The 25,368-nt window shown below is 41.1% G+C and overlaps 1 protein-coding gene across 2 annotated transcripts in view; it reads right to left on the bottom strand.

Annotated features, from left to right (window-relative positions):
• Window positions 1-10,836: 10,836 nt before the first annotated feature.
• LOC138670360 (interleukin-18 receptor accessory protein-like) overlaps window positions 10,837-25,368 on the bottom strand; it is a 56,664-nt gene continuing 42,132 nt past the window's right edge. Inside the window, exons 7-10 of one of the 2 annotated variants that reach the window (XM_069757624.1) lie at window positions 16,699-16,856; window positions 14,756-14,899; window positions 13,177-13,365; window positions 10,837-11,813 (exon numbers count right to left, since the gene is read on the bottom strand). In XM_069757624.1, the coding sequence (XP_069613725.1) occupies window positions 11,491-11,813; window positions 13,177-13,365; window positions 14,756-14,899; window positions 16,699-16,856 (814 nt within the window). In that variant the 3' untranslated portion in view covers window positions 10,837-11,490. Of the gene's footprint in view, window positions 12,131-13,176; window positions 13,366-14,755; window positions 14,900-16,698; window positions 16,857-25,368 lie in introns of both variants that reach the window. The other variant, XM_069757625.1, reaches the window with a different exon arrangement.

Below are 25,368 nucleotides of genomic sequence, written 5' to 3'. Positions count from 1 at the left end.
TTTAGCCCCAGATTTTACATTTTTACACAAAAAGTGGGTAAAAATGGCACCAAAATTTGTCCCATAATTTCTATTGAACGTGGCAATACCCCATATGTGGCTGTACAGTACTACTTAGCCATACGAAGATATGAAGAGACTCGGGAAGAATAGAGCTCTATTTGCCTTCTGGAGTGCAGATTTTCCTAAACCAGTTTGCAGACTCCATATACAGATGCCCTAATTGCTAGAAGAGCAAAATCCCCCTCAAATGAATTTATCTACAGGTATAGTGATGATTTTGACTCCATGGTTATTTTCCAGAAACATGCAGTAATAAATGTTGCCATGTGAAAATTGCAAACTGACGCTGTAGTGACCAGTATATTGTAGTCACCAGTACATTATACCAAACCCACTCTCCCGGAGGCATGCACCAGTAAGTTAGGCTGGCTTTCATCGCTTCAGAAATGCCAAACGTGGACACAATATGTGTTTTAGGTACACTGTGAGGATCATAAGAGAGTGGGCATTTGGATTTGAGAGTGGAGAATTTGCTGAATTTCTTTTGGCAGCTGAGCAGCCATTTTGCTTTTCCAGAGCCTTTATGCTACCAGTAACATGGAAGCCCCCTATATTTCTGTTAACAGATGGCAGACCTGAGTGGGGACTTGCTTTTTTTGTGTATTGAGTTGAAGCTTTTATTGGGAACATTTTACATAACGTTTTGGATCACAGTTATCTGGCGCTCTACGCTGACCACTTACTTTGGGGCAACCATCTAAATCTCTGAGTGATGTTATTCAGATGAAACCCACAAGGGATCCATTCTCTATAATGGCAGTAACAAAAGATAAGTTTCATCAAGGCATGCTTTTGCAGGCAGAACATATTCTTTTAATATATCACTCACGAAAAATGAGCCATGTTCCATGAATTCAGTATAATTATATGAAAATGTAACTGTAGGAAACAATTCTAATAGTCTACTACAATGCAGAGAAACAATGATGTGTCTTTCATGAGTAAGTCATTTGGCCACTGTATTTACCTAATTTATTATTCATGTTCCCTTAAAATTATAACGATATTGTCCACTGTCAAGTAGGTCTGGTCTCCGTCTGGCCTCTGTTCATTGGGGTCCTTCTTTTCCTATGTGCACAAAACTGTGGCCCACTGTCATGACACAGCTGGCAGGTGATCCGGGACCAGGAACTCCTTCCCTGTCCCTATCTCTAGTGGGTGCCCTAGCTCGCCCTATTCCCCAAGATACTTCCAAAGGTGAAGATGCCGGAGCGTCCACCCCTGTCCTGTCTCCTGAATTAGCCCTCCTTCTGTTCTCTTTCCCCATCTAGGGAAGAGAGGCACTAAATAAATAATAATAATATTGTCACCGCAGTGTACCAACCTGACAAACAAGGCTAAACAAACAAGGGTTACCAGAAAACTCCAGGCATGCAAAATTTTCACTCACATATAACAGAGTAGTGCACTGGTGAGTGGAGGTAGGGAAAAAACAAAAATAGATAAAAGAAGGGAATTATCACACTTACAAACCACGCAACAGTCACAGATAGCTCCTCCAATACTCCTCATATAAAGACCCCTCCCTCCGGAAGCCTTGCAGAAAATGATAGCTCTGATAAGGATTTGCATCAGTGCCCAGATTATAAATGGAATGGGAGTGGCTAACTGAGCTTAGCTGTGAGCTCAAGCTGTGAGCTCAGGGTTCTCCAACTTGGCTGGTGATTAACCAAGTTAAAACTAGAATTGCAATGGATGAACTACTTAATGGTAACGATTCCCCAGTTGAAAATAAATAAAAGGTTTTTTACTCCATGTCTCAACATCTTGCATCACAAACAGCCTTTTCCATTGCATCTATAGGAACAATTGAATGAGTGTAGAAAGTGAAGATGGGGTTTTTGACTGGTGATACCTTATTCTACTTGGAGCAACCTGATTTTTGAGATTCATGTTCCTCCTAAAGATAATATTAGGGTGTGAAGGAATATTTCCCAATAATAAGGGTTCATTGGTGAGTAACCTTCCAATATTTTGAAAACACACCCTTATAAGTTTGTGAGACTGATTTTTATACAGTTTTCTGTTGCATGGTTACTGTCCTTTTGAAGGCATCAGCTATGAGTTTTTTAGGATAAGGCTAGGTTCACACTTGCGTTGTGCAGTCTGTTCAACAAATCCGTTAAACGGACTGCACTAACGCAAGTGCCGACTTTGGCACTGCGCTAGCGCAGAGGGAGCATCTGCTAGCTCCATCTGCGCTAGCAGTGATGGACCCGGAAACGCTGCAGCCCGCGTCTCGGGTCCGTCACTCAATGACGGCACATCGCTAGCGCACGCCCATTGTGGGCATGCGTTAGCAATGCGTTTGCCATTGCAAGTAATGGCGGCATTAACGGACTACGTTACACCGCATTATGCCGCGGTGTAACGTTGTCCGTTAAACGGGTTCACACAACGCAGTGTGAACCCAGCCTAATGCTTTTCTTTAAACCTTTTTTTTTTTTTTGAAAAATTAACCTTATCCATGCATTTTTTTTCTTATCCTTCTATATTGCCCATATGGAATGTTTGTTGAACTCTAAGTAACTATTCACATCGACACTTTTAAAAAGTGTTGCAGTGAGAATAGTGTCCTGTGGGCCCTTAGAGACCTTTAAATCTAGGAACTCAATGCTTGTAGAGGAAAATGTATGTGAAAAATTGAGTTCCCAGGTGTTTCTACTGAGATTCTGTACAAATAGTTAAACAATAATATATTTTATAGTAGAAGATGTGGCCCACTGAATGGTGGGGCGAGCAATGTGGACCGATCCAAAACAACCCATAAAGAGGTTTGCATAAATCTCATTCCCACAGCACAGCCCCTCAACTGCCGGTGGGCCTCACCCTCAAAGAAAAAAAAATGTTCCAATACAAACTGTATGACTTTCAATAAAAAAGAGGACTGGATATCAGATATTGATGGATCTTGGGTTAAATAATATTGGACGGCTTTCAAACCCAGTTTGTGTAAGATCAAGCAATTTTGCAGGATGCGTTTTTTCTCCAAAACAATGCATTGCGACGTGCGTTGTACGACGCTAGTGTGAAAGTAGCCTTAAAAAGATGAAGTTCTTCTTTTCAGCTCAGAAGTTCAAGCAATCAGATGATGCGGTCTTCTGTCTCCTGTCTGTCGCAGTAACCCAGCGACACTTACATTCTACACAGAATTAACTCGTATGTGCTTTACAAAATATTTACTACAACTAAAACATGTAATGTTAGTTTTATCACATGAATATGGACAAATGCTGCATCATTTCCTTTTTTTTGGAGGCCATGGGTTCACGTTATTGAGCATGCTGCTGATATGGTTTATCATGTATAGATCTCATTATCATGGATAATATTTAATGTATAATTTATGTGATATATTTTTTACTGCGAATGGCAGTGTGTATAGTATGTGTCATGTTTTAACCCCTTCCCGACCTTTGACGCATACGCTGCGTCATGAAAGTCGGTGCCATTCCGACCCATGACGCAGCATATGCGTCATGGAAAGATCGCGTCCCTGCAGGCCGGGTGAAAGGGTTAACTCCCATTTCACCCGATCTGCAGGGACAGGGGGAGTGGTAGTTTAGCCCAGGGGGGGTGGCTTCACCCCCTCGTGGCTACGATCGCTCTGATTGGCTGTTGAAAGTGAAACTGCCAATCAGAGCGATTTGTAATATTACACCTAAAAAACTGGTGAAATATTACAATCCAGCCATGGCCGATGCTGCAATATCATCGGCCATGGCTGGAAACACTTATGTGCACCCACCCCACTCCTCCGATCGCCCCCCCAGCCCCCCGATCTGTGGTCCGCTCCCCTCCGTCCTGTGCTCCGCTCCCCCGTCCTCCTGTCCGCTTCCCCGTGCACCTATCACACCCCCTGTGCTGCAATCAAACCCCCCCGCACTCCGATCCCCCCCCCCGCACACAGCGACCCCCCCCGTGCTCCGATCCACCCCCCCCGCACAGCGATCCCTCACCCCGTGCTCCAATCCTTCCCCGTGCTCCAATCCTCCCTCCCGTGTTCCGATCCACCCCCCCCCATGATCCGATCCACCCCCCCGTGCTCCGACGCCCCCCCCCGTGCCCTGATCTCCCCCCCTTATACTTACCTGGCCGCCCGAGGTCCGTCCGTCTTCTTTCCTGGGCGCCGCCATCTTCCAAAATGGCGGGCGCATGTGCAGTGCGCCCGCCGAATCTGCCGGCCGGCAGATTCGTTCCAGAGTGAATTTTGATCACTGAGATATATCCTATCTCAGTGATCAAAATAAAAAAAATAGTAAATGACCCCCCCCTTTGTCACCCCCATAGATAGGGACAATAAAAAAAAATAAAGAATTTTTTTTTTTTTCACTAAGGTTGGGGTAAGAACTAGGGTTAGGGTTAGGGGTAGGGTTAGGGGTAGGGTTAGGGGTAGGGGTAGGGTTAGGGTTAGGGGTAGGGTTAGGGGTAGGGGTAGGGTTAGGGCTAGGGTTAGGGGTAGGGGTAGGGGTAGGGTTAGGGCTAGGGTTAGGGCTAGGGTTAGGGTTTCGGTATGTGCACACGTATTCTGGTCCTATGCGGATTTTTCCGCAGCGGATTTGAAAAATCCACAGTGCTAAACCGCTGCCGATTTATCGTGGATTTACCGCGGTTTTTCTGCGCATTTCACTGCGGTTTTACAACTGCGATTTTCTATTGGAGCAGTTCTAAAACCGCTGCGGAATCCGCAGAAAGAAGTGACATGCTGCGGAATGTAAACCACTGCGTTTCCGTGCAGTTTTTCCGCAGCATGTGTACAGCGATTTTTGGTTCCCATAGGTTCACATTGAACTGTAAACTCATGGGAAACTGCTGCGGATCCGCAGCGTTTTCCGCAGCGTGTGCACATACCTTTAGAATTAGGCTATGTGCACACGGTGCGGATTGGCCGCTGCGGATCCGCAGCAGTGTTCCATCGGGTTTACAGTACCATGTAAACATATGGAAAACCAAATCCGCTGTGCCCATGGTGCAGAAAATACCGCGCGGGAACGCTGCGTTGTATTTTCCGCAGCATGCCAATTCTTTGTGCGGATTCCGCAGCGTTTTACACCTGTTCCTCAATAGGAATCCACAGGTGAAATCCGCACAAAAAACACTGGAAATCCACGGTAAATCCACAGGTAAAACGCAGTGCCTTTTACCCGCGGATTTTTCAAAAATGATGCTGAAAAATCTCATACGAATCCGCAACGTTGGCACATAGCCTTAGAGTTGGGTTGGAATTAGGGTTGTGGTTAGGGTTAGGGGTGTGTTGGGGTTAGGGTTGTGGTTAGGGGTGTGTTGGGGTTAGGGTTGTGATTAGGGTTACGGCTACAGTTGGGATAAGGGTTAGGGGTGTGTTGGAGGTAGAATTGAGGGGTTTCCACTGTTTAGGCACTTCAGGGGGTCTCCAAACGCAACATGGCGCCACCATTGATTCCAGCCAATCTTGTATTCAAAAATTCAAATGGTGCTCCCTCACTTCCGAACCCCGACGTGTGCCCAAACAGTGGTTTACCCCCACATATGGGGTACCAGCATACTCAGGACAAACTGCGCAACAATTACTGGGGTCCAATTTCTCCTGTTACCCTTGAGAAAATAAAAAATTGCTTGCTAAAACATCATTTTTGAGGAAAGAAAAATGATTTTTTATTTTCACGGCTCTGCGTCATAAACTTCTGTAAAGCACTTGGGGGTTGAAAGTGCTCACCACACATCTAGATAAGTTCCTTTGGGGGTCTAGTTTCCAAAATGGGGTCACTTGTGGGGGGTTTCTACTGTTTAGGCACACCAGGGGCTCTGCAAACGCAATGTGACGCCCGCAGACCATTCCATCAAAGTCTGCATTTCAAAAGTCACTACTTCCCTTCTGAGCCCCCACGTGTGCCCAAACAGTGGTTTACCCCCACACATGGGGTATCAGCGTACTCAGGAGAAACTGGACAACAACTTTTGTGGTCCAATTTCTCCTGTAACCCTTGGGAAAATAAAAAATTCTGGGCTAAAAAATTATTTTTGAGGAAAGAAAACGTATTTATTATTTTCACTGCTCTGTGTTATGAACTTCTGTGAAGCACTTGGGGGTTCAAAGTGCTCACCTCACATCTAGATAAGTTCCTTTCGGGGTCTAGTTTCCAAAATGGGGTCACTTGTGGGGGGTTTCTACTGTTTAGCCACATCAGGGGCTCTGCAAACGCAACGTGACGCCCGCAGAGCATTCCATCAAAGTCTGCATTTCAAAACGTCACTACTTCACTTCCGAGCCCCAGCATGTGCCTAAACAGTGGTTTACCCCCACATATGGGGTATCAGCGTACTCAGGAGAAACTGGACAACAACTTTTGGGGTCAAATTTCTCCTGTTACCCTTGGGAAAATAAAAAATTGCGGGCTAAAATTCATTTTTGAGAAAATAATTTTTTTTTTTTATTTTCATGGCTCTGCGTTATAAACTTCTGTGAAGCACTTGAGGGTTCAAAGTGCTCACTACACATCTAGATTAGTTCCTTTGGGGGTCTAGTTTCCAAAATGGGGTAATTTGTGGGGGATCTCCAATGTTTAGGCACACAGGGGCTCTCCAAACGCGACATGGTGTCCGCTAATGATTGGAGATAATTTTCCATTTAAAAAGCCAAATGGCGTGCCTTCCCTTCTGAGCCCTGCCGTGCGCCCAAACAGTGGTTTACCCCCACATATGGGGTATCTGCATACTCAGGACAAACTGGACAACAACATTTGTGGTCCAATTTCTCCTATTACCATTGGCAAAATAGGAAATTCCAGGCTAAAAAATCATTTTTGAGAAAAGAAAAATTATTTTTTATTTTCATGGCTCTGCATTATAAACTTCTGTGAAGCACCTGGGGGTTTAAAGTGCTCAGTATGCATCTAGATAAGTTCCTTGGGGGGTCTAGTTTCCAAAATGGGGTCACTTGTGGGGGAGCTCCATTGCATAGGCACACAGGGGCTCTCCAAATGCGACATGGTGTCCGCTAACAATTGGAGCTAATTTTCCATTCAAAAAGTTAAAAGGCGCGCCTTCCCTTCCGAGCCCTGCCGTGTGCCCAAACAGTGGTTTACCCCCACATATGAGGTATCGGCGTACTCGGGAGAAATTGCTCAACAAATTTTAGGATCCATTTTATCCTATTGCCCATGTGAAAATGAAAAAATTGAGGCGAAAATAAATTTTTTGTGAAAAAAAAGTACTTTTTCATTTTTACGGATCAATTTGTGAAGCACCTGAGGGTTTAAAGTGCTCACTAGGCATCTAGATAAGTTCCTTGGGGGGTCCAGTTTCCAAAATGGGGTCACTTGTGGGGGAGCTCCAATGTTTAAGCACACAGGGTCTCTCCAAACGCGACATGGTGTCCGCTATCGATGGAGATAATTTTTCATTCAAAAAGTCAAATGGCGCTCCTTCCCTTCCGAGCCTTACCATGTGCCCAAACAGTGGTTTACCCCCACATGTGAAGTATCGGTGTACTCAGGAGAAATTGCCAAACAAATTTTAGGATCCATTTTATCCTGTTGTCCATGTGAAAATGAAAAAATTGAGGCTAAAGAATTTTTTTGTGAAAAAAAAGTACTTTTTCATTTTTACGGATCAATTTGTGAAGCACCTGGGGGTTTAAAGGGCTCACTATGCATCTAGATAAGTTCCTTGGGGCGTCTAGTTTCCAAAATGGGGTCACTTGTGGGGGAGCTCCAATTTTTAGGCACACGGGGGCTCTCCAAATGTGACATGGTGTCCGCTAAAGAGTGCAGCCAATTTTTCATTCAAAAAGTCAAATGGCGCTCCTTCCCTTCCAAGCCCTGCCGTGCGCCCAAACAGTGGTTTACCCCCACATATGAGGTATCAGCGTACTCAGGACAAATTGGACAACAACTTTCGTGGTTCAGTTTCTCCTTTTACCATTGGGAAAATAAAAAAATTGTTGCTGAAAAATCATTTTTGTGACTAAAAAGTTAAATGTTCATTTTTTCCTTCCATGTTGCTTCTGCTGCTGTGAAGCACCTGAAGGGTTAATAAACTTCTTGAATGTGGTTTTGTGCACCTTGAGGGGTGCAGTTTTTAGAATGGTGTCACTTTTGGGTATTTTCAGCCATATAGACCCCTCAAACTGACTTCAAATGTGAGGTGGTCCCTAAAAAAAATGGTTTTGTAAATTTCGTTGTAAAAATGAGAAATCGCTGGTCAAATTTTAACCCTTATAACTTCCTAGCAAAAAAAAATTTTGTTTCCAAAATTGTGCTGATGTAAAGTAGACGTGTGGGAAATGTTATTTATTAACTATTTTGTGTCACATAACTCTCTGGTTTAACAGAATAAAAATTCAAAATGTGAAAATTGCGAAATTTTCAAAATTTTCGCCAAATTTCCGTTTTTATCACAAATAAACACAGAATTTATTGACCTAAATTTACCACTAACATGAAGCCCAATATGTCACGAAAAAACAATCTCAGAACCGCTAGGATCCATTGAAGCGTTCCTGAGTTATTACCTCATGAAGGGACACTGGTCAGAATTGCAAAAAACGGCAAGGTCTTTAAGGTCAAAATAGGCTGGGTCATGAAGGGGTTAAATTGTGCGATATAATCTGTAATTTTTGTATATTTTGTTTAAAACATTCTTTAAATAAATAATTTAAAAAAAATGGTGTGGAGTCCCCCAAACTTTTGACAAACAGCCAAGCTAAAGCAGACAGCTGGGAGCTGGTATTCTCAGCCTTGTAAGGGGCTATGGACATTGGCCCCCCAGCCTAAAAATAGCAGCCTGCAGCAGCCCAAACAAAATTTTCAGCTTTCCTTATCATTAAAAACACAGCTCTGGAGCTTGCACCTCCAGACACATCCAACACTCAATAAGCCAGAAGGCTGTGTATTTATCCTATGGACTCTACCAACTCTATAGCTGTTCACTCAACCAAGCCCTAACATGGCTTATTAACCCTCTCAGCGCTTATTATTATGAATTGCTTATATTGTGCTATCTTATTCTGCAGAGCTTTACCTACATTATCGTCACTGTCCCCAAAGGGGACTATCTAATTTTCTTATCAGTATGTCTTTGGAGTGCGGGAGGGGACCGGAGTACCCAGAGTAAAGTCATGTAAACACATGGAGAACACACAAACGACTTGCAGATGTTGTCCTTGGTGGAATTTGAACCCAGGACCCCAGCACTGCAAGGCTAACCAGTGAGCCATTATGCTGCCCTATAACGTTATAACGCTTAGTGTGTTGGAATGTTTTCCTAGGTTCATATCACTGAAGCTAATAACCATAGTGATACATATCTCCCCTCTAGTACTTTGCCAGTGACTTTGTCACATCATACATAACATAGATGTGCCCAATATGATGTAATGCTGAGCGAAATATGTCATCTACCTTATAGAGGGTTGCAGTACATTGGAAAACCTACCCTGTATTGTTTTGCACTCTATGCTGCACAACACACTCAATAAGAATAGATCAAATATAAAAAGAACAAAATTTTGAAACACAGTTTTCACATATTCTGCAATAACAAATTTATACATTCTGGACCCCATAACAATTCAACTAACTGACCATATTTAAAAAAAATTTATGTCATAAGGGAACTCTGTCAGCACATGATAACTGTTCAAATTGAGTACAGCCGCTTGGTGCTTCATGGCGGGGCCAATCCTTTACAGTATATACACCTTCCCACCTGCTTGTTTTCCCTCAATCTCCACCCTCTCTTCTTTGATTGACAGCTGTGGCATCATAGGGCCAGAGTGAGACGATAGATGGAAACCAAGCAGGTAGGAAGGTGTATATATATGATTGACCTCACCATCATGCACTGATCTCCTATACATGGTTTGAACAGTCATTCTGTGCTGACAGAGGCCCTACAAATTGGAGATTTTTAAGAAATGTAAAATAGTCTGGAGGAAACCCTGTGAAAAGAACATATCTGTATCCAGCTGAACATGCAGATAATAAAATCTAACATTGTTGAACATACCAAAAATATAGTAACTGCAACATCTAATATCCAAAAACCTCCATCACATGTTACATATACATACAGTTGTGCTCAAAAGTTTTCGTACCCCGGCAGAATTTTTTCTTTCTTGGCCTTTTTTTTAGAGAATATGAATGATAACACCAAAACTTTTTCTCCACTTATGGTTAGTGGTTGGGTGAAGCCATTTATTGTCAAACTAATGTGTTTTCTCTTTTTAAATCATAATGACAACCCAAAACATATTTTATATATATATATATATATATATATATATATATATAGTTACTAGAAATATTTTGACAGTGACAGAATATTTGGGATTTCAGCTCTGGATGCCACTATTTTTAATTTGCAATTAAACAACTGAAATGCAATTGAAGTGTAGATTTTCAGATTTCATTAAAGGGGGTTGAACAAAAATATCCTGTGATAAGTTTAGGAATTGCTAACATTTTTCTACAAAGTCTACTTATTTCAGGGGCTCAAAAGGTAATTGGACAAATTCACTTTACCATAAATAAAATATTTATTTTTAATACGTTGCAGTTAAAGTGAACCTGTCAGCAGAATTGTGTACAGTAACCTACAGACAGTGTCAGGTCGGCGTCGTTATACTGATTACAATGATACCTTGGTTGATGAAATCCATCTTGTAGTTGTTGTTTAATCTTTATTTTCAGTTTTGTGTTAATGATATGCTCGTGCCCCGGGGAGGGCTGTGGGGGGGGGGTCTTATTGTGGTGCTCTGAATAGGAATTCATAATGAAGACTGCTGACAGGAAACATTAGTACATAATCTTTTATAATCATTACGTCTTTCTTAATAGTAAAAATAAGAGGATACTGATGACCATGTGCTTTACAATTTGAAAAATTAGAAGAGAACCAATATTTTGACAATTTTTTAGATCTGTTTGTACTGTAGGTTCCAACCTTTCCTGCTTTCAACAGTTGTAGATTATTTTTAGTTGTTTACCTTGGTAAAATGTTCCAATGTATGTAGGTTTGATAAGAAATCAATTGTCCATTGTGTCCATGATGGATTTCTGTTTTAGCTCCTAGATTGTACATAGCAGACTACCAATCCTCCTATATATTAGCTGCTCCTTTTCTGTGATGTTTTCTGCTGAAGCAGGACTCCAGCAATTATTTTTTTACATATACAGAGTATAAAAATACTACTATTAAATAATACTCTTTACGTCTTTTGTATACTTGTTTTAGTTGATGGCTATTTTTGACCATCGTTGCTTCTTCTTCCCATCCGACATGATTCCCATAATGCAGCCTTCATTTCTCATGATGACTATTGCTTTACAACAAACATCTGTTGCTATATACAGTAATGGTATTTAGGGTTATATTTATGATGATGAATGATTTTCTTTCCCTTTAGTTTTCATCTTGATGAATCCTTGAACGCTTATGAATCCTTTTTTACCTGCTTTTTTTAACTGGCATATAATATCTGATCCGTTTCCAGAATTTCGAAGTATGGACAGATTTACTGTTAATGTCACCTTTCCAGGAGACTGTAGGTAGGGCTCTCAGAGCTTTCTTCACTATAAGTGGAATTGTTTCTGGTTCTTTAAAAGGCTTGAGCTTAATCAGAATTAGCTTCAAGTTCTCCTGTTCTTCCAGAGATCGTGTAATAGCTGCCTGGAGCTCAAATAGTCTTGGGCTTGTTATGTACCTCTGAGACAGTATGAAAATTGCTCTTCTGCTTCTCTTAAGGATCTTGACAATATCATCAACATAGGCTAGAAAATAAAAGATGAAAAAAGAGAATCTCGGTTTATTTATGGAATAAAGTGAGCTTAATAAGGCCACGTGCCATAATTGTTGTTCTCCCGTCTTTTAGCTAGTGGGGCTTAGCTGGAGAGAAAGGGGCAGCAAACAGCCAGGTAGATTTACTGTTTTATGCTAAAGATAGTGTTTTTCAAGAGAAACCAATGTAGTATGCTCATGTTTTTGTCTTGTTCTTGATGCATATCTTTCCCCATTCGTTAAATTTAGTGAAAAACGCTGCAAAAATTCTGAAAGAATTGAATTGCTGCAAATTTTGACTGCATTAAATCTGCAAGGAAAACACAAACAGAATGTGCATGAGGATTCAGAAATCTCATTCTCATTCACTTTGCTGGAACGGTAGGGCGCTGCGTTCTTTCCTTGTCAAAAATACGCAGGGAAAAAAATCAGCAAAAAGGCAACGTATACATAGGAGTTAAAATAACTAGAAATGTCATGGTTATATAGCTACATAAGTATCTATAGATACATTTGAATTATATGTTATATTTTTTATAATTGATCACAAATTAGAATCCCAAAATCTCACATATTCATAATACGTCAACACTGAAAAAGATGCAAGTGGCGCTGTAAATTTAATCAACGAGGAAATGCTGGAAAAGTAAGTGGTAATGTAATAAACCACTTTCTTTTGCACCCAGTTTACATTTTTGAATTTTTTTTATTTCTCCTATTCTTCCAAGAGCCAAAACTTTTTAATTTTTCTATCCAAATAGCTGTACTGTGGCTTGTATTTTGCAGAACAAGTGGAGAGGTAGAAAAAATATTCAGAAATGTGTAAAATAAAATGGGAGTATTTGTGTCTCCATATTTCAAGACTAGTAAAATTTTAGTTTTTCTATGGAGTAAGTGAGGGCTTGTTTTCTGTGTGACAATGAATTAACTAATACCATTCTGACAGTTCTGGCTGTGAATTTACTGTACTTGGCTGATGATATGTCGGGTTTCCTATGAGATGGGTGCGTAAAGATCGGACGGCACACACATGGTACGTGTGTAGTGTGATTTTTTTTTCTCGCACCCTTTGACTTGCATTGGTGAGTCTCAGCCTTTTTAACCATACACAGCATGCTGCAATTTTCTTCCTCAGCCCAATTCCAGCTGAGGAAAATACTGCACATGAATATTGCTTCATTAAATTGGTATAAGTGCAGTGTGATTTTTTTCTCACATTGCACTTGCCGGATTTACGCGCAGATGTGAGCCAACCCTAAAAAAGTTATTTATTTGACAAGATTCCTTTAAGTAACAATATTTGCCCCACGTTGAAATGCACTGGCAGCAAATAAAATAACTCAATATATGTCTCACCTCCTCCTGGCAAAATATCTCTTTCCAGGATACAGAGTTTATAATTATAATGGTCCTCGAGAACGCTTGGTAACAATTGTGTTGCAAATTGCTCATCTTCATAGTTGTCAAAGTAGCTTTCCATTTTCTCTTCACTAAACTCATATGTCTGTGATGCATATGAAATGAAAGCATCAAAGTCGTTGTTATCTAAAAAAATAACAATATGAATTATTTTGGTAGTTATATTCTGTGCAATGAAATATAGTTATTTCAAATGTTCAATGGGCAAATATCAATAGTGGTTTTAATGGTGATTTTACAAAGGATTATTGAAGGTCAACGAACTTATGTATAACCGCTCAACATTTAGATTTAGACAAAAGGAATATTTGGTCTCATACAATGGCATGCAGAAAATATGGAGTCAAACATGCCCTCTCCTCGTAGCCGTCTTTCAAGCCTACTGGCAGCATAGGCGGGAATACTGGGAGGTAGATATGCAGTGCACTTCCCTGCCCATCTAGGTTTGCTGGTCAATCTAGGCATCTCACTGATCAGCCAATCAGGGGCTCTGGTCAATGATTCAATATCAAGACACTTTTAGAAGTCTATATAATGGAATCTGTCAGTAGGATCAACCCTGTTTATATGGGCATGTAGGTCATAGGAAGTTCAATAAAATGATACCTGGATATCTGCTATCTGATGACGTATTTCAGAGATATCCATGTTTTTATTATATGTAAGTGAGCTATTAAAATCTATGGGCTGGACACAACTCTGCGTCAGAAGAGCAGTCTGTCAGTCATTACATGTCTCATACTGGTATTGTCCAGAGAAAGAATAGACCATGGTTCTGATGATGACTCATTTTGTCATCCCTTAGCTCAAATGTCCAACTAGCAACTACTCTATGGTCTTGTAAATGAGTGGACAAAGCCCATTTTCATCTGTGTCTGGGAAAGTAAATGGTCAATGAGATTCTAATTTATTGGTGCAATGTGGACTATATTGCTAAGAAACCATGGATCACTTTGGCTTTATATGATGGACTTATGTGAAATATATGCAACATTTCTTGAAACTGCTTAAATCAGAGTTAATATGCAAATTGCCTCTTCAGAGAAAAAGAGGACGTAAACTCTATAGCGCCACCTGTTGGAAGTAGCGATCCTACAAGTCACAATCAACCCTTTAATGAGTCTTACAATATGACTTAGGATTAGAGCCAAATCAGTATCTCAATTCGCAGACATGGTGTTTCGGGCTGTTGGTCCTCGTCAGTGCGAAGCAGGAGAACTGATTTGGCTAGATGAGAGGCTCTGGACTGAGGTCTAAGGGGTAAGGTTTCTCCTTGTGGAGAGTGACATACCATCTCTGGCTTGTCAAGGTAAGGAGGCTTATTCGCCATGCAATGCTCCTCTGGGAAATATAATATGCATCAGCGTTATAATCTATCCCTGCAGTTTCAGCTGAAACAGGCAATAAAAGCAATGAAAATGGAAAGTTTTATGGTGATGTCTATTATGAAATCCAGTATAAGGGTGACTTGTGAACAGTACATATTTATTTCATAGGCAAGAAATGAATATCTTACCTCCAATCGTCTCATCCTTTGACAGATAATGGCGATAAAGCAAAACTATTTCAACCCAGTACAAATATGCTGTCCCAGCGCCCAGGAGCATGATCAGCAACAACATTACTGATATACACAATATATTTCTCCGGAACACTATCTCTGGTGGAAGAAAATTGGTAAAATAGGCAAATTGTCTGATTAAACCCTGCTTCTACTCATGAGCAGCACAACAGTAAACATTTGCTTCAAAAATAAATGAACATAAGAAATGAAGGTGTAAATTATTCCTTCTAAAGCAGTTTATCAAGTCTTAAAGTGAACCTGATACCTTATAGATGCTACCCAATCCATGGGCATTGGCACATGTAGGAAGAGAACTGTCAATCCAGGTCAGCAGGCAGGGAGAAGCCGTAGGGGACACGCCTGCCTGACTAGTCTAATGTACTTTACTGCATGCTGCAGTTTTGATTAAAAACTGTTTGATTTGCTGCAGATCTAACAACTATCTGAGTTCTGCATAACCCCGCCCACATCACTGATTGGGACCTTTCTACACTGGGCAAGGCAGAAAGCTGCCAATCAGTGGTGGGGCATGGTTGGACTACCTGACAGCAGGCCAAATAGTACTCTAGTGTTAATCTTCTGTTAGTAAACAGCAATTTTATGTAAACTATAGCAAGCAGCCCAGTAAGGGACAAATTGCTTGAATCAAGGTCCCTGTTCTTACATCATGCTGCTCACAGAATGGGTAATAAAAACTTAGTGATAGATTTGCTTTAACATGCTAACAATAGATATACAACAGATAAACTGATGTGAAGGCTAGCCTACATCACCTTTACATAGTTATGTGTTTATCAATGCATCGTCGTGCTAGGCAGCGTTCACGCCCACCAACCCTAACAAGAATCTGACCCTTGCCCATTGTATCAGTTACTGCAGACTGCACTTACACAATTTCTTGTAAAGACTAATTCAGATGTCCATGAAAATCGGTCCGAGATCGGAGTGCAATGCATGGTCTGGCCAAAGGTCTAACAACCCGAGCGTGACAGCTTCATAGTTCATAGTTGAAGCTGCTGCTCTCAGGTTGTGAGAGCTACGTCCCATCCGTGCATTAGCAGTCAGTGCCCGAACCAATTGACAAGGACATCTGAATGAACCCTTTACTGTGGGAGAAAAAAAGTTTCCAGACTAGGATAGCAGCAGCTTATTCCCTTCTCACCATTGTATGTTCACATTTATATTGAAGTCAGGAATAATGGGGCTATTACTAGACATTAATAGTGTATACTTTCATGCTATAAATGTCTATAAAGGAAATACCCATTACATGTATGGCAAGTGTCCTGCAGCTGCGGTGCAGTACAGAGCAACCTCCACCAGGAGGAGCTTGATAGGGAAGCGAGACTGCACACACAGAGCAGCTGAACAGACACCACCTAGTGGCGAGAGCGAAGTCAGGAAAGCCAAGTCAGAGCACCAGATAGCTCAACAGTACAAAAGGATTTAGACAGAATGGATAGTCAGGACGTAGCAAGGGATCAGTAAACCAGGATTGGCAAAATACGGTACAATAGGGACAAACTGAAATGGAGTCAAAAGCCAAGCCAGAAGGTCAGAACCAGAGAGTCATGCAAATATACAGACAAACAAAGACGCAGTAAAAGGGCAGGCAGGGAGATAATAGACACGGGACAAGTCAGGGTTCACAGTAGGACAAATTAAGGGCTTCCAGAGTCAGGTTCACATGCCAAAGACAAAGCTAAAGCTGACACCACCCTCAGGATACCTGGGAGCTAAATAGCAAACCCGAGCCCAGAATGAGGCAGAGCAGAGTTAACCCTTGACATGATCCACCCAGGGAAAGAGCAGACAGGACTAAACTCCGGAACGGATCATGACAGCAAGTTTGTAAATCCCACAGTTGTATCTGCAATGATGTTCCCCAGGATTACCTGCTTCTTTTCTGGACAACTTGACTGTAGATGTAACGATGCCCACTGAATTCTGAGCAGAACACTGATATATTGCATGTAAATCACTGTTTGTTACACTTTCCAAAAGCATTGTCAAGATACATTCATATCCACTCAGGCCATTGGTTGTATTTAAACTGAAAACAAAATAAACAAGAAATCACCAATGCATCAAAGCTCCTTTATCATACACTTCTGAAGGATTAGCAATGATGCGGGCACGGCACTTTGTGGGCTTATGTCTTAGAGAATATGATAAAATTCCTGTTGTTCCTTTTTCCAGATTAAAATGCATTTTAAGGGTTATCCAAGACTATTATATTGATGGTCTATACTGTGAATAGGTCATGAATATCTAATTGGTGGGGGTGCAACACACGACACCCCTACCATTTAATTGTTCCCGGTTTCTAGCAGCGGCCAGAAGTGCTCAGTTGCAGAGTTGCAAAGCACTGCATCATCAACTGTATAAAGGCCGCTGCTGGATACTACACATTTTCTGAGTACTGATTAAATAGAGAGAAGATATGGAGTACACAGCCATGGCCTCTGTGCGGTTGATGAAGCTGTACTGTGCATCTCTGCAACTGAGCACTTCTAGACGAAGGCACCGGAAATAGCTGATCGGCAGGTCCGCACCCCCCACCAATCAGATATTCATGACCTATTCTTTGGTGAACTGCACACGACCGTATTTTCTCTCATCCAAGAGAATCGGGCAAATTATGCTAATTACACTCTGATCAGAGTTTGATCACAGTGTGTTTCGATTTTCTCGGATGGTGAGAAGATGGGAAAAAAATTTGCCATCTTCTTCATTCTGTCCATCCATTCAAATTGCACCACAAACGATGTCACATGAGTGTGGTCCAATTTTTAGCACGGATTCAATGACTTGCATAGCCGAGTGCGATCTAAATATCTGATGCAAACCATGCCACAGTTTTTATCATCATTATATTTCACTATATTCCTCACTAAATTTCAATGTATTCTTTTCCTTATTTGTTTGGGATCGTGTTTTATTTATAGTCACCATTTGATGGTCTATGGTCACTCATTTTATTGACACATTATTATAGTATAAGGTATTTTCACAAGTTATATTCCTTTCATAAATTATTGTTATTATCACTATTATTAAATGTGTTTTTTCACTTCCTCCTTTATCTACCTTTTTTCCTCCTTTTTTCTTTTCTTCCCCCTCTTTTTTGTTTCCTATCCTTTTACCTTTTTTTCGTTTTGTTTTCTCTTTACCTTTTTCTCTTTTTTTGTGTTCATGTCGGTTTATATTAGTTAATATGAATAGGGTGATACTGTTTGGTTGATCCCATGCTAAATGTCAGGTTCCATTGGAATACACAAAGATGCGCCAGCATGCGCATGTGCTCTGTTACGCTGCTGCCACCCTGTCTCATTCAGCCTGATATTTGCTAGCATGTGTGTCTGTGATGTCAGTGGGAGTTTTCTCCCTGACGTGCGCTCTCCCAGAGATGCTGATCATGTGACGGTTACTTCCCACACAGGCAACAAGTCACATGCACTCATACGCCGGACATCATTTCCATGGTATATACATTTCAGAAAGGACAAAAAATTCAATACCCCTGTGAAAAAGCAAAGACAAAATGTGGGCTGTCCCCTGGGATCCTGCACTTGCACTTTATCATGAGTAATCTTTTTCAGCTGTGACTTACATGCACATGCACTTTGCTGGTACATTGTTTGTTGCTAGCTAACGAATATATGGGGATTACATGATTGTTTTTTTAGGCTATTAGGCGTTTGGAATCACTATATATTTTTCCGCTCTTAAACTTTGGTACAACAGTTGTCATACGCCGTGGGTTGGGGCTATCGCCACGGGTGTCACTGGCACAGACGTTTTGTACTAATTCTAGGTTTCAGGCAGGGAAGGCACACCACATTTTTCATGGTTGGCAAACACTAGGCCTGGGCAGGGTGGGAGACATAGTGGATGTACATTCCAAAAAGGTCCTTACTTTCAACCAGGCGACACTTTTATTTGATTTCATCAATACACACCCTTTCCACTTCATGCAACTACAGAGCTATGTGACGAGTGTTACTTGTGGCTTCAGTGATAATGATTGGCAGGATAAGCTGATAACCAAACTTACCACATGCAAGCTGACGAAACGGCTTGTGTCAGACTACTATACATTCCTAAGAACTGAGACCAAGAGGGAAGAACATTCCACAGGAATAATGAAGTGGCAGCTCCGTGACCCGTCATTGACACCTACTCTGATTTTACAAATGTTGAGGAACACGCTTAAATTTACACCGTTTATATCTTATTGGGAAATGGCGTTGAAAATTATGCATAGATCCTATATCTCGCCAAGGCGCAACTTTCTTATGGGTAATATACCGAGTCCGATCTGTTCCAGGTGTGGAGAGGCCGAGGCAGACATGTTCCACTGTTTATGGGCTTGCTCACAAATCCAACAATTTTGGCAACGCATACTTGTATTTACTCATACGCATACACCATATAGAGTAGCTCTCACCCCAGCCTGGGCTCTTTTCGGGTACATTACTAATGAAGGGGCTGTGATCCCCACTCATGGTAGAAAATTCTTGTACATGATTTCGGCCTCGGCCCGGAAAACGATTTTACAAACCTGGCTGGCACCTAATGTGCCCACCCTGAGGATCTTCCTGGACAAACTCTCCTTCCTATTTAGGATGGATTGGGTGGAAGCATCCCTTCAGAAGGAACTAAAAACCCAAAATTTTTTTGAACTATGGCAGCCACTTATACCCATCCTTCCAACGCATATACAACAGAGGCTCAAACAATGCTTCTGTACAACTACATGGTTTCTGGAACAGGCGGTAGCGGGCCGAACACCCTTGTGAGCGGAGTTGTCTCCTAAATAACACATTGGGCGAAGTGCGGAGCCGTGTGTCCCACCCCCCCACCCTTCCCTCCCTTCGACTTTCCCTAGTCTGTTTGTTGACCCCTCCCCCCTCTTTTTTGTTTTTCATTTTTTCTCTAGCTATAACTTCCCCTCTCTCATCATTTGGGGTTATCTAGTTACAGAGTGGTAGTCCACTCGTATTGTATTTCCATGTTGAATTCTATGTTTTTAGCCTTATGTTTATCTTGATTGAGAGGTACTTTGCCTTAATTTGCAAATTGGAACGCTAAAATAGTTACCGTCTTTAATAATGGGCTTCTGTAATACCGGAAAGAGGGAGGTAATTCCTTGTACCTATGTTTGCATGTTAATATACTAATGTTGAAAATGTTTAATTGAAAATGTTTAATAAAAACAGTTTGGAAAAAAAAACTTTGGTACAACTGAAATTTTGCTCAAGTTCTTTCCCAGGGTGACATTGTCTTTATGTCGGCCTCTCTTTTTTATTATATGTGATTTTTGTAAAAATACTTTTTGTGATTAATAAAGTTATGTTAATTGATTATACTGTATTTTAACTCCAATTTTTTAGCCATTGAGTCATTGAGTAGCAGTTTCTTCTAGTTACAGAAGTAATTTCAGTACTGATAGAGGACCATGTTATTTATACAATGAATATGATTCCAGCTTAGGTAATTATCATTTTTCCTTTGAATTTTTTAACACCGTTATTTTCCTCAGACAGACTCTGTCTGAGTAACAATAAATTTGACATATGCACGACCCCATAAAATAACATTGGACTGAGTGCGATCCTATGTTTTGTCGGATCACACTTGGACCAAAGATGCAGGCGTTTGCCTAAGCCCTAAGGAGTGGCAATGATATGTAAATTTCTAAGACTACCCCTTTAAGCTTCTTTTCACTCAGTTTGGTGAAAGAGGAATTGAAACCCAGTAATGTATTAAATTCCTTACTTATCATTAAAGAGGATCTGTCACTAGGTCAACAGTGGCAATTTTTTTATCTTTTTTTTATCCCCTCTGCTCTACTAGATATTCTGATTTTGCTTTGTATTGTCTTGCTATTTTGTTTTTAAAATCCACCATACAGTTCCAGAGATATGATCCTGTTTATTAAGTGCAAATTTGTATGGTCTTTTACAAGCGGACATTGCTCACAGGATTCTCTAGAGGCGAGTCTTTAGGCTGCTCTACATAATTACCCGGTGAGCCAAACCACTTGGTATAAAGAAAACACAAATTAGCATTAAATAGACAGGCCCTTTTCTCTGGAATTGTATGAAAGATTAAAAATGGAATACTCAGGAGAGCAGTAAGATTAAATTAAAGGACTCAAACAGAACAGAATGACTGTTCAACTAGAAAATCCTTCTGCACAGTGCTTCAAGGCGGGTCCAATAATTTTTATACACCTTCCCACATGCTTGTTGTCCCACTATATCAACCCTCGCCTTATTTGATTGACAGCTCTGGCTTCTTAAAGCCAGAAAAGGGAGGAGGTAGATGGAAACCAAGCTGCTGGGAAGGTGCATATAAATGATTGGCCTCCCCATGAAGCACCGAACGTCTGTACTTGGTTTGAACAGTCATTATGTTCTGACAAAGTCCCTTTAAGAGCAAGAAGTGGTCATTTTTGAATAGTAACAGGCCTTCTTAAACTACATTTATATCTATGTGGAAGAAGTAGTGTTGAGTAGTGATGTGCGAGTATACTCGTTGTTCGACATTTCCCGAGCATGCTCGGGGGGTCTCCGAGTATTTGTAATTAAAAAAAATAAACAATCATTATATACTCACCTTCCAGCGCCTTTCCCGCTCCTCACGACGGTCCGTTCCATGCATTGCGGTCTCGCGAGATGATGACGTAGCAGTCTCGTGAGACCGTTACATCATCATCTCGCAAGACCGCAATGCACTTTTGGGACCAGAGTGTCGCGAGGAGCATCGGTGGTAAACGCTTGAGGCTGGATCTGGGGGCCGACGGAGGGCGAGTATATAACTATTTTTTATTTGAATTCTTTATTAACAGGGATATGGTGCCCACATTGCTAGATACTGCGTGGGCTGTGTTATATACTACATCTCTGTGCTATATACTATGTTGGCTGTGCTATATACTATGTGGTTGTGGTATATATTACGTGGCTGAGCAATATACTACATTGCTATGCTCTATACTACATGGCCTGGGTTATATACTGCATGGGCAGTGTTATATACTACGTCTCTGTGCAATATACTACGTGGCTGTGCAATATATTATGTGGCTGTGCAATATATTACATTGCTGGGCAATATACTATGTGTCTGTGCTATATTCTACATGTCTGTGCTATATACTACGTGGCTGTGCAATATATAACGTGGCTGGGCAATATACTACGTGGCTGGGAAATATACTACGTGTCTGTGCTGTATACTACATGTCTGTGCTATATAGTATGTGGCTGGGCAATATACTATGTGGCTGGGCAATATACTACGTGTCTGTGCTATATACTACATGGCTGGGCAATATACTTCGTGTCTGTGCTATATACTACGTGTCTGAGCTATATACTACATGTCTGTGCTATGCACTACGTGTCTGGGCAATATACTATGTTGCTGGGCAATATAGTATGTGGCTGGTCAATATACTACGTGTCTGTGCTATATACTAAGTGTCTGTGCTATATACTATGTGTCTGTGCTATATACTACATGGCTGGGCAATATACTAAGTGTCTGTGCAATATACTACGTGTCTGTGCTATATACTACGTGTCTGTGCTATATACTACGTGGCTGGGCAATATACTATGTGGCTGAGTATTATACTACGTGCCTCTGCTATTTACTATGTGGGCTGTGCCATATACTACGTGGCTGGGCAATATACTGCGTGTCTGAGCTATGCACTACGTGGCTGGGCAATATACTACGTGGCTGGGCAATATACTATGTGGCTGGGCAATATACTATGTGTCTGTGCTATATACTACGTGTCTGTGCTATATACTACGTGGCTGGGCAATATACTATGTGGCTGGGCAATATACTATGTGTCTGTGCTATATACTACGTGTCTGTGCTATATACTACGTGTCTGTGCTATGTACTACGTGGCTGGGCAATATACTACGTGGCTGGGCAATATACTACGTGGGCTGTGCTATTTAGTACGTGGCTGTGCTATATACTATGTGGCTGGGCAATATACTACGTGTCTGTGCTATTTACTACGTGGCTGTGCTATATACTACGTGGCTGGGCAATATACTACGTGGGCTGTGTTATATGCTACGTGGGCTGTGTTATATGCTACGTGGGCTGTGTTATGTGCTATGTGGGCTGTGTTATACGTTACTTGGCTGTGCTACATTTCTCTGCTGTATCTATGCATCATGAATCGTGGTATGTGTTAATGAGGGGGGCCCACTGAGACTCTTTCGTCTGGGGCCCTCAAAAACCTGGAGCCGGCCCTGGCTTCACTGATTGGTCACACCCGGCCGGCCGCAAACAATCAGCGACAGTCGCAGTCCGCCCACGAATTGGTGCGGAATTTGAACCACGCTTCGCTAATTGGTCGCGCCCGGCCGGTCGAATCCTGTGTATAAATTGCATTATTTTGAAAACTTTATAAATAAACTACATACATATTCTAGAATACCCCATGCGTTAGAATCGGGCCACCATCTAGTATCTTAATATGTACTGGGTTACACCTATCCCCATAGACGGATTTTGTTGGATAGTGTTTGCAAAACTTAGCACTTTTGTAGTTCTCTATTTGTTAATCCTCTAAGAATGCAGCCATTTTTTTTTTTGCGTTTTCGGTATTTCCTCCTTTTAATGAGCCATAACTTTATTTTTTCATTGACCGTGCTCTTTTGTGGAATGAGTTGTAGTTTTTAAAGACACCATTTATTTTACCATATTGTGTAAAGAAAAATGGGAAAAAGTTCCAAATGTGGTGAAATAGTGAAAGTAACAAAGCAATTCCATCATTGTTTTTGAGTTTTATTTTCAGTGTTAATTGCCCGGGTAGCAATGACTTGGCAACGTGATTCCTCAGGTATGTACAATTGCAACAATAACATGCTTGCACAGTTTTATTACTATTTTGGTATCTTGAAAAAAATGTTTACATTTGTAAAAAAAAAATTTAGTTTGTGTCACCATTTTCTGAGCCCCATAACTTTTCTATTTTACAGTTAGAGGAGCTGTATGAGGGCTTTCTTGCATGGCAGGCTGTTTTTTATTGTTTATTGCGTGTGAAAAAAAAGCAATTTTGGCATCTCAATAACCCATATGGGTTAAATAATTCTATGCTTTGATCGCTCAGATTTTTATGGATGCAGTTATACCAAATATGTACATTTTTTGACATTTCTTTAATTTTAACTGAAAAAATAGGTGCTTCAAATTTTTATGATTTTTTAAGATATTTTTTGTAAACTTTTTTTACTTTTCACTTTTTTTTTCAATCTACATAGGGAACTTAATTCTGTGACTGTGTTATTGCTAGTACTACATGCTGAAATAATACATTGTAGTGGTTGGACTTCACAGGAAATCCAACAAGGTAGTGACGGTTTATTTCAGCAGGTTAGTGGGTTGGGGGGCAGTGGGCGCCTGGAATGGAAGCTTGTGAAGTATCATGGCATTTACAACTCTGGCAAAAATTAAGAGACCTCTGCAAAAAGTCATTTTGAGGGGTCTATATGATAGAAAATAACCAAGTGTGACACCATTCTAAAAACTGCACGTCTCAAGGTGCTCAAAACCACATTCAAGAAGTTTGTTAACCCTTTGGGTGTTTTACAGGAATTTTTGGAATGTTTTTAAAAAAAATTTACATTTAACTTTTTTTCACAAAAAATTTACTTCAGCTCCAATTTGTTTTATTTTCCCAAGTGTAAGAGAAGAAATTGCACCCCAAAAGTTGTTGTGCCATTTGTTCTGAGTATGCCGATACCCCACATGTGGGGGTAAACCACTGTTTAGGCGCATGGCAGAGCTCAGAAGGGAAGGAGCGCCGTTTGACTTTTCAATGCAAAATTGACTGGAATTGAGATGGGACGCCATGTTGCGTTTGGTGAGCCCCTGATGTGCCTAAACATTGAAACCCCTCACAAATGACACCATTTTGGAAAGTAGACCCCCTAAGAAACTTATCTAGATGTGTGGTGAGCACTTTAACCCACCAAGTGCTTCACAGAGGTTTATAATGCAGAGCCGTAAAAAAAAATCATATTTTTTCACAAATATGATTTTTTGCCCCCAATGTTTTATTTTCCCAAGGGTAAGACAAGAAATTGGACCCCAGAAGTTGTTGTGCCATTTGTTCTGAGTACGCCGATACCTCACAGGTAAGGGTAAACCACTGTTTGGCCGCATGGCAGGGCTTGGAAGGGAAGGTGTTGTGAATTCTGTTATCGAACTCCCTCCTGTGGTCATGAATGGTACTTCGGCGAGTTCTGTCCATGGACTCCCTCTGGTGGCTGTGAGTGGAGCTGCTGCTTCTGAGGTTCCTTCCACAGGTGACGTAGTTTATTCTTTGGCTGGCTGCTCTATTTAACTCCACTCAGATCGTTACTCCATGCCAGCTGTCAATGTTCTTGTACTGGTTCAGTTCGCTCTTGGATCTTTCTGGTGACCTGTCTACTCCAGCAGAAGCTAAGTCCCTGCTAGTTAATTATTTGTTCATTGTTTCCTTGTCCAGCTTGCTATCATGATTTTGCCTTGCTAGCTGG

The sequence above is a fragment of the Ranitomeya imitator genome, chromosome 3 (genome assembly GCF_032444005.1).
Source record: "Ranitomeya imitator isolate aRanImi1 chromosome 3, aRanImi1.pri, whole genome shotgun sequence".
NCBI lineage: Eukaryota > Metazoa > Chordata > Amphibia > Anura > Dendrobatidae > Ranitomeya > Ranitomeya imitator.
The sequence above is the reverse complement of the archived record's forward strand: the minus strand, read 5'-3'. Positions and strand labels throughout refer to the sequence as shown.